We start from the raw sequence: 15128 nt of genomic DNA, 5'->3' as shown, positions 1-15128 counted from the left end.
CTGGAGAGGAAAAAAATAAATATATATATTTTCGAGGTGAACTGTCACGACCAGATGCAAACTGTAGAATTCATGAGTTCTCAATTCATCTCTGATGTATGTATGAACTGTAACATAGAGAATTCTGGTACACAGTTGTTAAAAACATAAGTAATTGTGCCTGAGAAAACAGACACGTAAATATATCTCCAACCTTATTAGGATTGTGACCGTAATGTAGAGAAATGCATTAAGGCCCGAACAGAAAGTGGAGTTTATGGTTCTGGAAAACCAGAGGATCACAAAGTCACGTAACATACAGAAATGTGTGTGTGTGTGTGTGTGTGTGTGTGTTGCAACTCTAGACCCATCACATTTTCCCTATGTCTGTGAACTCTTCTTTTTGTGCCAAGTAGCAAAGATCCAACTTTGGGTCTGTGTAAGATACTGTACATGCTGCTGGCACAAGCAAGTCAAGTTAATGTTGCAGGATGTAGCAACCCTAGATACAGCTAGAACATCCTCAATAAAATTTAAATAGGGACAGAAGTCTTAAGCAGATCTATTTCTTACGTGGATGGCTGCATCATGGTTCCAGAGAGAGGTTTGCTGGCAACAGAAATACCTATAACAGAAAAAGTTTTCAGTGAAGTCAGAGTAAAGTGAAGTGGCTATTGAAGTAGAAATGCAAATTATGTCACTTATAATATGGTCTGTGTTGGCAAAGTAATTGTGGAGGCTTATATCTTAAAGGTCGGATTTTAATGGTTTTAGAGGTTTTTGAAACCATGACTAAACTCACAAACTCTAAAACTACAATTGTCATTGAATTTATTAAACAATACAAATATAAAAAGTCTGACCAAAAAAAAAGTTCTGAAAGATGCGCTAAAGATACTAATACCTCAAAAACCTCTAAAAATGCCAGTTCTTCTGACAATTCCAACCTCTAAAAGTGTGATTTGATTTAAAGTGGTCCAACAGGATCGGTTACATTTTTCAGAAAATTTGCTTTGCAGGGAAAAAAAAAATCAGATATTCATGATTTCTGATTTTTCATCCGATTTTCATGATTTTTTCAGATATTTCATACGATTTTCAAGTTTTTTTGGATTTTTGCCCAAAAACTCCAAAACTTCAGGGTATTGCACGAAACCCAGGGCACATCAAAAAATCTTTGGGACTTCTCCCATTGACTTATATGCAACCTCGACAGGTCTGAGATGCCGGATTTTCAGATTCTAACTTTTCCATTCTGTGGGTTTAATAAATTCTGAAAATTTTTATAAAATTTTAATATAAATGTTATAAAAAAATTTATAAGAGTTTATAAAAAAAAATCACAAATTGTTCGTGATTTTTGCATTCGGAGTTTTGTATTTGACTGAAATAGTTGTCAATATACTGTAACACAAGTAGAATCTTGATCTTAGCTAGTATTGGAATGAAACATTTTAGCATATTTGTAGTTGCAGAAATAAATATTACCCATATTTGGTCTTTATTAGCAAAATACCACAGCTGCGCATGCACTGAACAATCCTTCTGTGCCTGGTAGCATTTATATATGTGTGTGAACAGGTTACCACTTTGTTTGCATCATCTATAGCAAAATTATTATGACTATAGAGAAATGTAAAGATGAACCCTGCATGGTATTTATTATATACTCAAGGCAGCAAAGTGTTTCCAAATTACATTGTGTTTTGTATAACATGATCATCCATTTAAAGAAAATTATTATTAAAATAGTTGTAACTCAACTGATTTTACTCCACCAGTTCCTAAACATGACCTGATGCAATTTCAAGGCGATATAACTATTGTTTTGTTCTGTTTTTACTCTACGTTTTCTCCTTTTTCATGAACGAATGAAATAAGAAGACTCTTATTGCACTCTAGTCAGCAGATTGTTGGTCCAGCTAAGATTACCTTCGTAAACTGTCAGACCAATATCTGGCTGAAAATTAGCCAGATATATATTAGTCAAGTTAGAAATTTCCATTGGGAGACACCACATCAAGCCACTGATGTGACCTTCTCCTGATGAGTCTTACAAGGCACCCAATATGTTCCAATTTTTTGGCCCTGGGCACATCGTTGACCAAATCCAGTAAACTGAGGTTGTCAAACAAGTTGATTTTAAAGTGTATGACCAGCTTTAGTTTGCCAAGCTGGAAACCTTCTTGTTTGACCTGTTGTTATAGTGTGTAGTGTGTATAGTATGAATCCTACCATTTATATTGTATATGCAGAACAGTGAACATATGTAATACTTTGACAAATAAAAATCAATTCATACACATTGTATTCCAAAGAATGAATAACTATTTTTAGCAACACTGCAACAGGCACAGTGGCAGCAAGCAACAGGACTCTAAACGAAGCTAAAAGCCATGATCTTGATGGATAGTGGTATAATTAACTATGTCAGTGGAATTGAATGCAGGACCTGAATAATGGCCTCTCACTAAAGGATAAATATAAGCCTAAATCTAGCGTGTTTATGGAAAATAAGCAGTGTCTACAGATCATATTCCATAGAATTAACGCCACCCTTGCTATTGTTTGTATTGTTGCTTTTATTAAATCACTTGTTGTCCATAGCTCAATGGGAGGCTATTATTGAATGCCTAGACCACTGTGATCTACTGTGAAACACAAACATTTCATACAAATTTCATTTATATAGAAAGTCTTTGAGGCATAAAGTTTGATGCATACAGTATTTGACTGTGAAATCTGACTGTTCATAGAACAGTCAGAATCTTATATTTAAGATGAGTTGTTGCAAGACCAATACATAAATTCTGCTATGGGACAATGATCTTGTATGATGCTAAAGTATGTAAACCCCAAATCTCTCTTCACTATATTTTTCCAAGCTATATTTTAGTTCATGCATAGTTAACCTTGGCTCAACAATAGCCCCCATCATCTATACTATGATAGGGATACTGAGAGTGGCATTACCGTAGCAGGCATTGTACTATGACTCCAAATAGTATTACTTACTGTAATAGTCAGATTCGTTGCTTGGTAAGTTGGCTCTCAGAAGAAAATTGTTAAAACTGTTAATGAATGCTGGGAGACTGTGAGGACCCTTGTTGTTAAACCAGACCTGGGCAAGCAGAGAGACCAGACAAAAAGATATGAAACTATACCTACAGTAGCAACCCACACATATGTATATTTATTGCATGCAGAAATGTTGTAAGTAGCAATGTACAGGCAATTATCATATATATATATACATATATATATATATATATATATATATATATATATATATATATATATTTTTTTTTTTTTTTTTTATTATCATTATTATTATTCTAGAAGATATTTGGGAATTTTTTTTAACAAAAACATTTAACAAAAAAATCTATATTAAAATTTGGTTTATTACATTTTCATATAAGTTCTATTTGAATGTTACTATGGTTAAAGCAGTATACAAAACTTTCATGGCATGTCCTCCCTGATAATGAGTGCTTTACAGCTTACCATTTTTATGCATGAAAGCCGTATGTGGGATTTGACACATTCATATAAATGTAATATAAATTATTACTAACTTAGTTACCTTGCTTATTGTCATATCTGGATTTTGAGGTGCAAGTGTTTCCAGCTTACTTGAGACCCATGGGATGTCAAAGCTCCATCCTCCATATCTGTATATTTACAGACAAATGTGGTTAATTGGACTGCTAATTTAGTTTGTTAAGACTGAACCTCTAAGCCAGCCTTAACTGTTCTGCTTAATATACAGTAGGTTAGATCATAAGGTTAGACACTTAGGACGAGGTCACCTGGGGTGTTTTTTTAACACACCAATGAAACCTCATGTGCATGATAATGTGCATTTTTCAGCATGTTGTTTTTGTTCCCAACATGCATTTCTGTGTTTGGTCATTCCCCATGATTCTGCTTGGATGAATTTTATTAAACTTTTGTGAAAAGCAATTAACATGCAAAATGTAGCCAGATTGATCAATATGTAGCGTAATTACATCACCAGTAGACAACGCTGCAAATACTTATATGCGCCATCCATCTTGTAAGAGTTTGGCTGCCGTACTGAAAATAAGCAGCATTTGTCAATAAAGTGTATTTCCAAACCTGCGGATCCCATAGAGCTCAATAATATGGTGTTTCCTTGGTGTTTTGGCATTTTTGCTGAAAAAATGCAAATACTGTTGTCTCGTGACGGATGTTGTCTAGCAAACCCCCAGTGAGAATTGCTACATGTGTATTCCATTATTTTCAGTAGGGCTTAATTTTGTGCATATTTACGCTAGACCACTCATTTTTAAAAACGCAACATAAAAGCACCCAGTATGACTGACTCTTAAAGAACTAAGCAATTCTTATAATCCTGTTTGTTTAGCTGAGTCTTACCGCTGTTGGACAAACTGTAAATTGGTGGTCAGGAGATAGCTTTCCATATTATATCCAGAGACATTATAAAGCATTTGCTCAGAGAAGGTCCGGCGATGAGATGGAGAAGCTGGATATGCATTGCATACCTACATAATACAAAGAATATGATTTACCCCTTTATTGTATGCTAATATAATGCACATTGCAGTAAAATGAGCAGTAAGATTCTTTAAAAAAACAAAGCAAAATAAATCTTACAAATGGCAATACAGATAATACATACAATATATATGTATTTATTAAAATGGATCTACTGATGATATTCAAAGCTTCTTTTTATCACTGTCAATACAGTAGTGGCATTCAATAAAATACATGCTATTTTTGTTCCACCTACCGGTGCACCAGTTGAACAGTTGCATGACGCATGTGAAAGCGACTGGTTGTCAGAAGTCCATAAACCCAAACCACTTTGACTCAAGCAATTACTAAAACAGAAGTATCATATATCAAAACATATGGATAATTATTTTATAATATAACAATATAAGGCAATGACCTTTATAATATATACAAAGAAAAAGCAGATACTATCCAATTATGGGTGGCCCATTTATTAAAGGTCGAAATTTGAATTCATGTGAATTTTGTTTTACTCTAATAAATTCGAATATACTTTAAATTCAATTGAGAGGTTATTTAAGAAAAAATTAGAACGTCTAAAACTCAAAATAATATGACTGCCTCAAAAACATGAATCAAATTTGACTTAACTCGAATCGAGTTTTTTCTCCGAAAAACACTCGAATGTCAGGAAGGCTATTAACATCTTCAAATGGGTCACTGACATACATAAACTAGGCAGGTTTTAGGTGGCAAATAATCAAATTTGAATTGTTCCAAGGGTCAAGGTTTTATAAATCTCGATTCTCTAATTCAAATTAAAATTCAAATCGAGTTTGGATTATTCCCAATTCGAGTTTGAACGTTTTGACCAAAAACAAAATTCAAAAATTCGAATTCTTATTTACTATTCGACTCTTCATAAATCTGCCCCTAAGTGTTTTAATATTTAGAGAAATAGGTCACATAAGTTGACAAAACATTGCTTAAACTGCAGAACCAACCACAAAGATTTAAATGTATAAACTGATAATGGAAGATCAATGCATGCACTGCAAACACGTCTCAGAATCTATGTAAATGTGATCAAAGCCCGCCAACAATTAGGGTGCAGTGGATGGGCAGAAATACAAGGCAGGCATTATAATAACTGTAAGTGAGATCAGATTGCATGGTATTTGAAAATTTCAACAGTTGCTTATTCAATGTGTATACTGACAAATAATTTATCATAATAAGCTGGGTGGGCACATAAGTGCTACCACAGGGTGTTCAGAGAATATATGGGTGCAAATACCTTTGTGAATGGCATCACTGCATGCTCAGTTTATACTTATTAATGCTGGCATATTCCACAGTGCTTTACAGAGAGTATAAATCAATCACTATAGTACCTGTCCAATTTTTTGTTGGTGATGCATGCTATTTTGATCACATTTAAATGTAGATGTGAATCTTTTGCGGAGGATTTGGTTTTTGTGGATTTGGTTCATCTCTAAAATTTGCACATATACCAACAATGACAAATCAGCCAATATACATAAGTAGGCATAGCATGTAGAGGTCAGAAATAAATGGTTCTGATTCTGTTATACTCTTGGGGGGTTATTTATCAAGGTCCAATTTTATCTCAGTATTTCTAATATCCAACTCCAAGCAACTCCGAATTCACTTATTTATGAAGAAAAAAGACAGAAAAAATAGGGTCGGGCAAACTGTTCGGAGTTTTCTGCAAAAACGATGATTTTTTTTTTGTGCCAAAACCCTGAAATCATGGGATATCAGAACGGACATAAGCGCAGATACTGGGACCTTCCCCATTGACTTATACACGACCTCAAGAGCTTTTAGATGCCGGATTTCAGATTCAGAGTTTTTAGACCATCGGACTTTAATATTTGTAGATCTTACATTTGTGGGCTACCAATGTGGGTCAAACAACAATACATAAATACTTACGAATTTTGATTCAAGCAGAAGTTGTCTATGCCAGGGAACGAATTCATTTCTGAGACCAGATTAGAAGTTGATCCATTATACAACCTTAATGATGAATAAGAACAATTTATAATTAGGAAATATCTTCTTAGAACCTCAAGATGAGAGTTAGAAATACAAAACAATATCAGCAAAACAACAATAACCAATGATAATGTTTAAATTGACATATTTTAATCCCTTCTTATACCCTGTGTTTTATAACCCCTTCTCCCGCTAACAAACAAGTTACCTTCTGTATTGGTCAGTATTTGTATGTTCATTTTATGATTATGTGTTAACATATACAATAAACACACTGCAGCTTTATCAAGATTCTACTATGGGTAATGTAAACATGGGTACAACATTTGTTCCTGTTCTAGCTACCCATAGCATTTAAATACATTACAATTACTTTATCTTCTTTATGCCATTCTCTGCTACCACACCTGATCCACAGTTTTGATAAATTTGTCTATTTAAATGCTCTCTCAGGAAAGTGTTAACATGTTGCTGGAAATTATCTAGAGTTATGGTTAATGATCCCTTTTGTGCCTTTCTTATTTAAAGTGACAATATACAATGTACCCCTTTTGAATATCAGCTGTATGAATAGAGCTTGTGTTGAAAATCCTTTTTGCAAATTGGTTTAATTATGAAATATCTATGGTTTCTGCTATTTCTGACACGAACAAGAATACAGTATGAAGCCAGTTTCACTTTAGTACTTCCTGTCACTTCTGGACCCAAAGAACTTCAAAAGAACTAATAAAACAAATTAATTGCCCACTGAGAAGGAACATTTTCAAATGAAAACAATAGGCAAAGTGTAATTGCAACACAAGTCCTATTTAATTTGCTCATGTTTAGCAAAGGTATTTTATGGTGATGGTGAATACTCTCCATTTGATTTCCACCTGGTTTATCATAAATGTTTGTTTCTCTAATTTTACTACAGAGTAAAATTCAATCTCTTTTAAATTATTGACTCAACTATTGCTGATTTCAATACTTACTCAAATGCCACCGACTGTGAAGATGTACCATAAAGATTGGGTGTCAGCAGGAGTTCTGGAAAAGATACATCACTCGAGGAAAGTGACCCTAGCCCCATGGCAATGACAACAAAAATTACAGGGAACAGAACCTGAGATATTAGGTCCTTCCAGTTTCGCCTTGAATTGTGGAGCCTCTTAATAAAGATGGCTATGATTTTATTGATGAGCAGAGACACACCAGTGAGCTTTTCTTCATTGGTCAGCGGCTGGTCTATATAACATAATAAAAGATACAGTGTGATTAAAATGTTATGTTAACGGTAGAGATTACACAAATGTGTGTGTTTCCATATATAGAAATGGTTTCATGTTATCTTGTAAGCAAAATCTTCTAAGAAGAATCTATCATTTACAAGCATGATTCAATTCCAAAATTGAAAAATGTTTATGTAGTATCATACCATCTCTATCTGTAAATCTACAACTGGTTAAAAACTGCTCATCCTGGACATACAAATGTTCTTCATTAGGTATGGGCATCATTGTCTTTTTGCTGGACGAAGCCATTGCATCTTCTTCATCTTCATCTAGGCCATCAGTCAGTTTAAGAAACACCTGTGTATAAGTGAAAGGAATATATGAACAGTAACCACCTATCAGTAACTGATGTTCAGAAAATGATAGGGTGCAGTATGCAGTGTGTATATTGTATGTATAAATCTAGAATAACTAGTACACAGATTTATTTACATAGCATGTATTCAGCACATGATCATGGCTTCAAAACATTCAAATGTAAGGTCCTCTTTCTGTACTAAAGGTCCTTTTTATGTACTAATATTGGTTTCATAGGATATTCTTTTCTTTTAATCTCAATTAATTTTAGTCTGATAAAGATGTATGAAAATATTGTGGGTAAAGTAGCATTACTGATATTAGGCTAACTCTTTAATATAATACCTCTTCTATGGTAGTATCTGAGATCCCATAGCATCCAATGTGGAGTTCATTCATCCTGCAATCCAGAGCTTGGAGAAGAGATAAGTAGGCACCAGAAATGTCAGCATTAAATGGAGGCAGGATGTACACAAGTTCTCCTCCAACATCCTCCTTTAACCGTGCATTTGGAATATGTGACTTTATGAGACCAGTCACCATCTCTACACTGCATTCTTCTTGGTTCTCTCGATTTGGGAACTGAAATAAAAGGTGGGCCTTGTAAATTTAAAAGATGTTTCAAAGATGCAGCAGAACTACTTTTCATTCATAAAAATACTGTACATGCAAAAATAAGTACATATGAAGTGCTTTACCTTCTCTGACTGCCCAACACAATCTTCTTGGCTGAAAGACTGTATATATTTTTAGGGGATTATATCATTACATGGGCAGAGTGTGCCAAAATCTAGTAATCCATAACATATGGTTGTTTTCATAATTGTACAAGGAAAGTATCAGCTAAGCACTGATGACTGGTTGTAGCTAAGTGGTAAAAATCTGTTTCTTTTATTAATTAAATGAAGATCTATTAAATGCTGTAAATATCTATCATAGTATTAGTATTACTATTTATTATAATACGATAATATGAACTTTTTTACTAAAAACATTTGCAGATTACAAAATGTATTGGAATTAAGGAATTGTTACAACCTTTGCTGACATTGCATGATGATAATTTGTGTTTATGTGCCACATTGTACCTTTTTAGTGAGAGTAAGGTGGTACCCGCTGCCAAACTTCTCTTTCAGATACATGGGCGACCCACAGCATTTCAGGCCTCCCTGCTCAAGGAATGCCATCCGGTCACTCAACACCTCTGCCTCGTCCAGGTGGTGGGTGGATAAAATTATGGTTTTATCTGTAATAAAATACCTTATGTCATTTACCAAGGTTTAAATAAGAAAGCAATACCATTAATGACAGAAAAGTTCCAAGTGTTTGCCATTCTATCTCAACTATTCGCAATGTTTCCCCCTAACAGGTATGCCACAAATCTAACATAGAAACACATACACACTGGGTTCATTGAGAAATTAATAAATATTTCAATTTCATTGCTATATAAACCAAGTTTCTTAAACATCCTCAAAATGTAATAAAAAGGGCCAAAATATGCACTTATTTGCCTTGTTTTGTTTTAATCACTATGTTTAAGCATGTGAAAGAATTGGAGGAACCATGGAGATACAACAATTGCACCCATTTTTGGTCCCGCTTCATACAGTAGCTTAAGAATCCCTGTCTTACATCATCCCACAGTTTTGGATAAGGCGCAATATATGTTAGTGTGTAGTTATTGACATCTTGGCACACATGGCCTTCTCTCTAACCTTTCTTCTGTTTGGATATGACCTCCCAGATGCTGCGTCTTGAACAAGGGTCTACACCCGTGGTTGGTTCATCCAAGATTACAACTTTGGAACCACCAATCAGAGCCATGCAAATAGACAGCTTCCTTTTCATGCCACCAGATAAGGACTTCACAGGCTTGTGGTGGTGATTGTATAGACCTGTATCTTTCAAATTCCTGCAAAAAATAAAGTTTTGTTCTGCACTCAGTAGGAGAAATGTTGCCTCAAATCAGCCACTTTGATTTTTTCAAGATCCTATTCAACCAAAACATTTTATCAAGGTATATGCTATATCTATATCTATCTATATAATATAGTATATAATACACTTTTACTAAGAATAACCTTGGGGACCAGACATTTTACAGAAATGTTGAAATAAATTCACTTTCTGAATGGGACATTTGGTTCCATTTGTCTTTGCTAAAACACTCAAATCACTCATTGCCTTTGTATGCATGTTTGAGCAGTTACATGGTATGAATGTTTTAGTAGAGATAATTATCAGTATTGTCTATGGTAGGTATTTTATGGTGTTTTGTAGCAGCGAAAAAATGTGTCATGTGCCCTAAAGGCCCTCGCATCAAAATGCATTTGAAATCTTGCTTGCCACCTCTCAGTGCGTCCTGCCTTACATTCCAAATTGGGCCCTGCTGTGGCTATTGACAAAGCAGAACCCTGAAGCTAGCACCTCCTTCTGTCCAGGCAGTAGCTCTAGAGTTTCCAAAGGATGGAATCGGAATTGGTAGGAGCAGCACAATTGCATCAAGAAACTCCTGTTTGCATCCTCAAACATGATGATTGCACTTAAAAATTACACTTTTGCTCACTGCACCTCAGTAACTAAATGAGTCCTATACTGTACTTGTCTATTTCTGGCTGTTTATTTTTTTTGTCTATGAGTTCTAAAGAATAACTTAGATACATTCATACTTTGTGCTCTCCAACATATTCTATAATTGTAAACTTGTGTTGCATGAAGGGGGCAAGGAAGGAGCCTCTGAAAAAGTGGAATTGCGTTTAAATTGAATTTTATGTGTATATAGCACCAACATTGAATTGTATGTGTAGCACTAACATTTTGCAATCAATACAGGATCTTTCTTTTGTAATATAAATGCAACGGGGCAGCTGTTTGCAACCATCTATAATTTTTCTTCACCACTAAATAGAAGGTTCAGTTAACAAGATAGTTTGCTACATAAGGAACTTTTATGGAAAAGGGGAAAGAATGAAGAGGGTCACAGATTCCAGTAGTAAGCCTTTCTGGCACTTTTCACTTTATGGGGTTCAAATTAAGTTGTTATTTGTATGAGTAAGCTGGAGAACTTCTTTTTATAAATAAGAAAAATAAACATGTTTTAACTTGTATTTATATTAATGCGATTGAAAGGAAAAATAGAATAGTGGCCTTTGAATATATGGTGTCATATTAAATGAATAGAGTACCCTATTGTTTAATGAAATACATATTCTCTGACTTCACCAATAAAGAATCATGATAGAGGAGGGTTGCCATTGATATCTAATGCCACCCACCTCTTCACTTCTTCATGTAGATGTGTCCTAGTCCAGTGTGGAGCTTTGATAGAACCATAAAGCAGCAGGTGTTCCTTTGCGGTAAGATGATCAAAGTGAACATCATATTGCATGCACACTCCCATGTTGCTCCTAGCACGATCCAAATGTGTTCTGATATCATCACCATACACATAAATAGTACCCGAAGTGGAACTGAAGAGACCGGTCAACATAGAACTGGGGAAAACAAAACAAAGCATTGAAAAGTGGTTAGATAAATCAAAATAATTTGCATGATGTCCCCGAATCATTTAACCATTTTTTTGTACACCCATGCCAATAAAATACATTGTGAACATACAAAACACCAGGAATATATCGTCTTTAGTTAACTATAATAGCACAGTTACCAATAAAGGATACCACGGCTACAGTTTTGCCTTAAGAGAATTTTTAAGGATCTGACATGTTATATGAGTTATATGTGTACAGTATGGCTGTCTGACTAACATGCATCTATAGTAAAACAAATTCATTTGTTGTAGGGGCACCATTTTATTTTTTTTTTATTCTATGCTATTTTCTATAAGTTCCATTTATATTCATTTAAAATGTATTAGATCATTCATTGAGAGCATATTCATTTTCTATAGACATGCATAGGGCATTACACATTCATATTGCTTGAATGATCTTGGCATTAACTATAGACTGAAATAAAACACCTGATTATAGGTTATTGCTGCAGCCTACTGAGAGTACCACACTGCCATCTTTGTCTATATTACTGCTATGTTTGCTTATTGTCCTAGCATTTCCTTGCTATGTTTCCTGCTTCTTTTCTTCACTTCCTTTCGCCAACTAACAGAAATTTTTAGCCAGGACAGATAATGCTCAATCCACATGAATAGTAGAATTATCTTTTTAACTGGGCCCCTAACTAGCCTGAAAAGCATGGGTGTTTGGGTCAGTATATAACAAACGTTACATGGTCCCAATTTAAAAGAAACTAAATATGTTTATGATATACAGTAAATATTTTATGATACTTTGGCTCATGGCTGAATACAATTGATATACTAGATTGTGAGGGCTACATACCCCTTCCAAAGAAATACAAACTAGGAACTAATAGTGTAAAATACAATGTCAACTATTGTAGTTTTACAATAAGATGTTTTCCATAGTTTAGGAACCTGTTGAAAGCTTTGATCTTGGGTTGCAAGCCTTTGGGGCATTGATTATGGTATGTCCAAACTTTGTTTTTAACTTAAGATTGATTTTACATGAATTATGTATGTACTTACAGCGTGGTAGTTTTTCCAGCTCCATTGTGACCCAGAAGTGCCGTTATATGACCCTCATAGAAATTTAAATTTAGATTGTTGACAGCAGTTTTGGACTGGAAAACTTTTGTTAAGCCATGAAGTGACACTCCCACAGTAAGACCATCGGGTTCTTGTTCATTGAACAGACAAAGATCATTCTCAGCACCTGCATAAAGCTAAAAGGTTAGTTGATATGCCAAAAATACTAATTTCACCCTTTTATTCCCTAGCTAGTTACCCTTTGTATAATATACGTTGTCTGCCATGATATTGGAAAACGTCATTCCACTTGATTTTGTGGGGTACAGAGATTCAAGTCCACAGCATTTTAGCCAGAATGATATCTGGAAGGGAAAATACCAGGGAGCTGGGATTCCATATTTGCCTGAAGAGAAATGTGAGAATTTGTATTTTTAACAAGACCAATTTCAAGGTATATAAATTTTAAGACAGCTTTTTGTAAGAATATCAAGGACATGAATTTTACCTGGAAATGCCATCTGAATATAAAAGCCAACAAGAAAGTAAACCATGGCATCTATCAACAAGAGCCAGCATAACCACCCAAAAGTCATTGAGTCCCCTAGAAGTGGGGATATGTACATGTTTCTCCATTGGATTCCTGGAGAGGCAGAATAAATCCAGTTGTTAGAAAACATATTTATCTTCACATGATACAATTGTACCAACATGGAAAGGTTTTTTGGATTCAAACTTTGCTGTGCCATCTTACAGAACTAATAATATAGAGTTAACAAAATAATGAGTGGGAAAATATAATTTAATAAATGTAAAGCTGGATACTATAAGGCACACTTGGCCTATAGCAAATGCTGTGTTGACATGAGAACTTAAGTCACCCTATCTGAAAGCATTGTATATGCCAAACAACCTCTTATGTATCATTAGCTTTTGCATACAAGTTGTAGCTTGAACCAACAGCAGGTCATAATCTTCATTTATAATCATTTGAGGATTTGGAACATGCCTTTTTACCACAAGAGTTTTTTTGATACTTTATAAGAAATAAAAGGAAAAAAACACATAATAGGGATCATTGATGATGTGCAAGGCAGGATGCAGAGTACAGAAAACAGATGCAGTCCACTATGTTTTTGCACTTTGCACCCTGACTTGCACATACTGTAGCTGAATTGCCACAGGTCTCTGCACTCCCTGTTTCAGCTAGCAAAAGCATTTTTACAACCCACCTTAACAAGTTCACAATAAATGAAAATGTGGCTATAATAGTATAGTATAGTTTTAGGAGTTTCAATATATGAAAATAAAATATATTCTATTATTACATAATAACTCAACATGCAATAATGCTAATTTTTTGAGTGCCCTGCATTTCTTTAACTGCGTATTGCCTGTTTACAAGTGCTCCCCACAGAGAGCAACAAAAAAACTTGTATATGTGTACACAAGAGCCAGAGTATCCTGGAAATGATATCCCTAAAAACAGTCCTCAGTTATAATTGATGCTTAGTGATTTAATATTTGTCACATGACTTGCTGAAACATGTGTATTATAATAAATCATGTGTCTTCTATTGTAAAATATGGAGATACTGAGTTAGATGAGCTGTAGAAAGGCACTCTTCCTTCAGCCTTGTGCCTTTATATTGTCTTGGAACTACAAAAAAATTACAAAAGAGTGGGAATTGTTTTCCCTACAACTCACCAACACCTTGTTCTTCATAATGAACCACATACTGGATCGCATTGCTCAGTGCCGTTGGAGAGAAAATACACTATGTAACAATATAAAAAAAGGAGATTGATTAACAGAGTCAAGTCTGTATGCATCTGCAAGGTTGCCACCTGATAAAATACTAGCCAAGGCTGGGGCAATATAGCTGCTGGTAAATTTCTAGTTGTTTGGCCCCTGGCCCACCTACAGACCTCCCCAAAAAACCCTCACGTAATTTACTTATTTTGCATTGGATCCCTCATCCTTGCCCATGCAACATCAGGGCTCTGCCACTCCTTGGACCCATCCCTCGCCCATTACATAATTGGCAGTAGAGACCTTAAAGGGATACTGTCATGGAAAAAAATTTTTTTCAAAATGAATCCATTAATAGTGCTGCTCCAGCAGAATTCTGCACTGAAATCCATTTCTCAAAAGAGCAAACAAATTTTTTTATATTCAATTTTGAAATCTGACATGGGGCTAGACATATTGTCAATTTCCCAGCTGCCCCAAGTCATGTGACTTGTGCTCTGATAAACTTCAATCACTCTTTACTGCTGTACTGCAAGTTTGAGTGATATCACCCCCCTCCCTTTTTCCCCCAGCAGCCAAACAAAAGAACAATGGGAAGGTAACCAGATAGCAGCTCCCTAACACAAGATAACAGCTGCCTGGTAGATCTAAGAACAACACTCAATAGTAAAAACCCATGTCCCACTGAGTCACATTCAGTTACATTGAGAAGGAAAAACAGCAGCCTGCC

General features: G+C 35.0%; 1 protein-coding gene across 1 annotated transcript in view; it reads right to left on the bottom strand.

The window, feature by feature from the left end:
• The window catches only part of abca12.S (ATP binding cassette subfamily A member 12 S homeolog), a 92128-nt gene that overhangs the window by 15611 nt on the left and 61389 nt on the right, over nucleotides 1-15128 (bottom strand). Inside the window, exons 30-45 of the mRNA XM_018238948.2 lie at nucleotides 14354-14423; nucleotides 13154-13288; nucleotides 12905-13051; nucleotides 12646-12832; nucleotides 11357-11575; nucleotides 9797-9993; nucleotides 9167-9324; nucleotides 8424-8660; nucleotides 7925-8078; nucleotides 7482-7734; nucleotides 6445-6528; nucleotides 4760-4850; nucleotides 4381-4508; nucleotides 3566-3653; nucleotides 2995-3100; nucleotides 553-604 (exon numbers count right to left, since the gene is read on the bottom strand). Of these exons, the coding sequence (XP_018094437.1) occupies nucleotides 553-604; nucleotides 2995-3100; nucleotides 3566-3653; nucleotides 4381-4508; nucleotides 4760-4850; nucleotides 6445-6528; nucleotides 7482-7734; nucleotides 7925-8078; nucleotides 8424-8660; nucleotides 9167-9324; nucleotides 9797-9993; nucleotides 11357-11575; nucleotides 12646-12832; nucleotides 12905-13051; nucleotides 13154-13288; nucleotides 14354-14423 (2306 nt within the window). The remainder of the gene's footprint in view (nucleotides 1-552; nucleotides 605-2994; nucleotides 3101-3565; nucleotides 3654-4380; nucleotides 4509-4759; nucleotides 4851-6444; nucleotides 6529-7481; nucleotides 7735-7924; nucleotides 8079-8423; nucleotides 8661-9166; nucleotides 9325-9796; nucleotides 9994-11356; nucleotides 11576-12645; nucleotides 12833-12904; nucleotides 13052-13153; nucleotides 13289-14353; nucleotides 14424-15128) is intronic.

This window comes from Xenopus laevis, chromosome 9_10S, assembly GCF_017654675.1.
Source record: "Xenopus laevis strain J_2021 chromosome 9_10S, Xenopus_laevis_v10.1, whole genome shotgun sequence".
In the NCBI taxonomy this organism is placed as follows: Eukaryota; Metazoa; Chordata; class Amphibia; order Anura; family Pipidae; genus Xenopus; species Xenopus laevis.
This window is presented reverse-complemented; position numbering and strand designations above follow the sequence as displayed.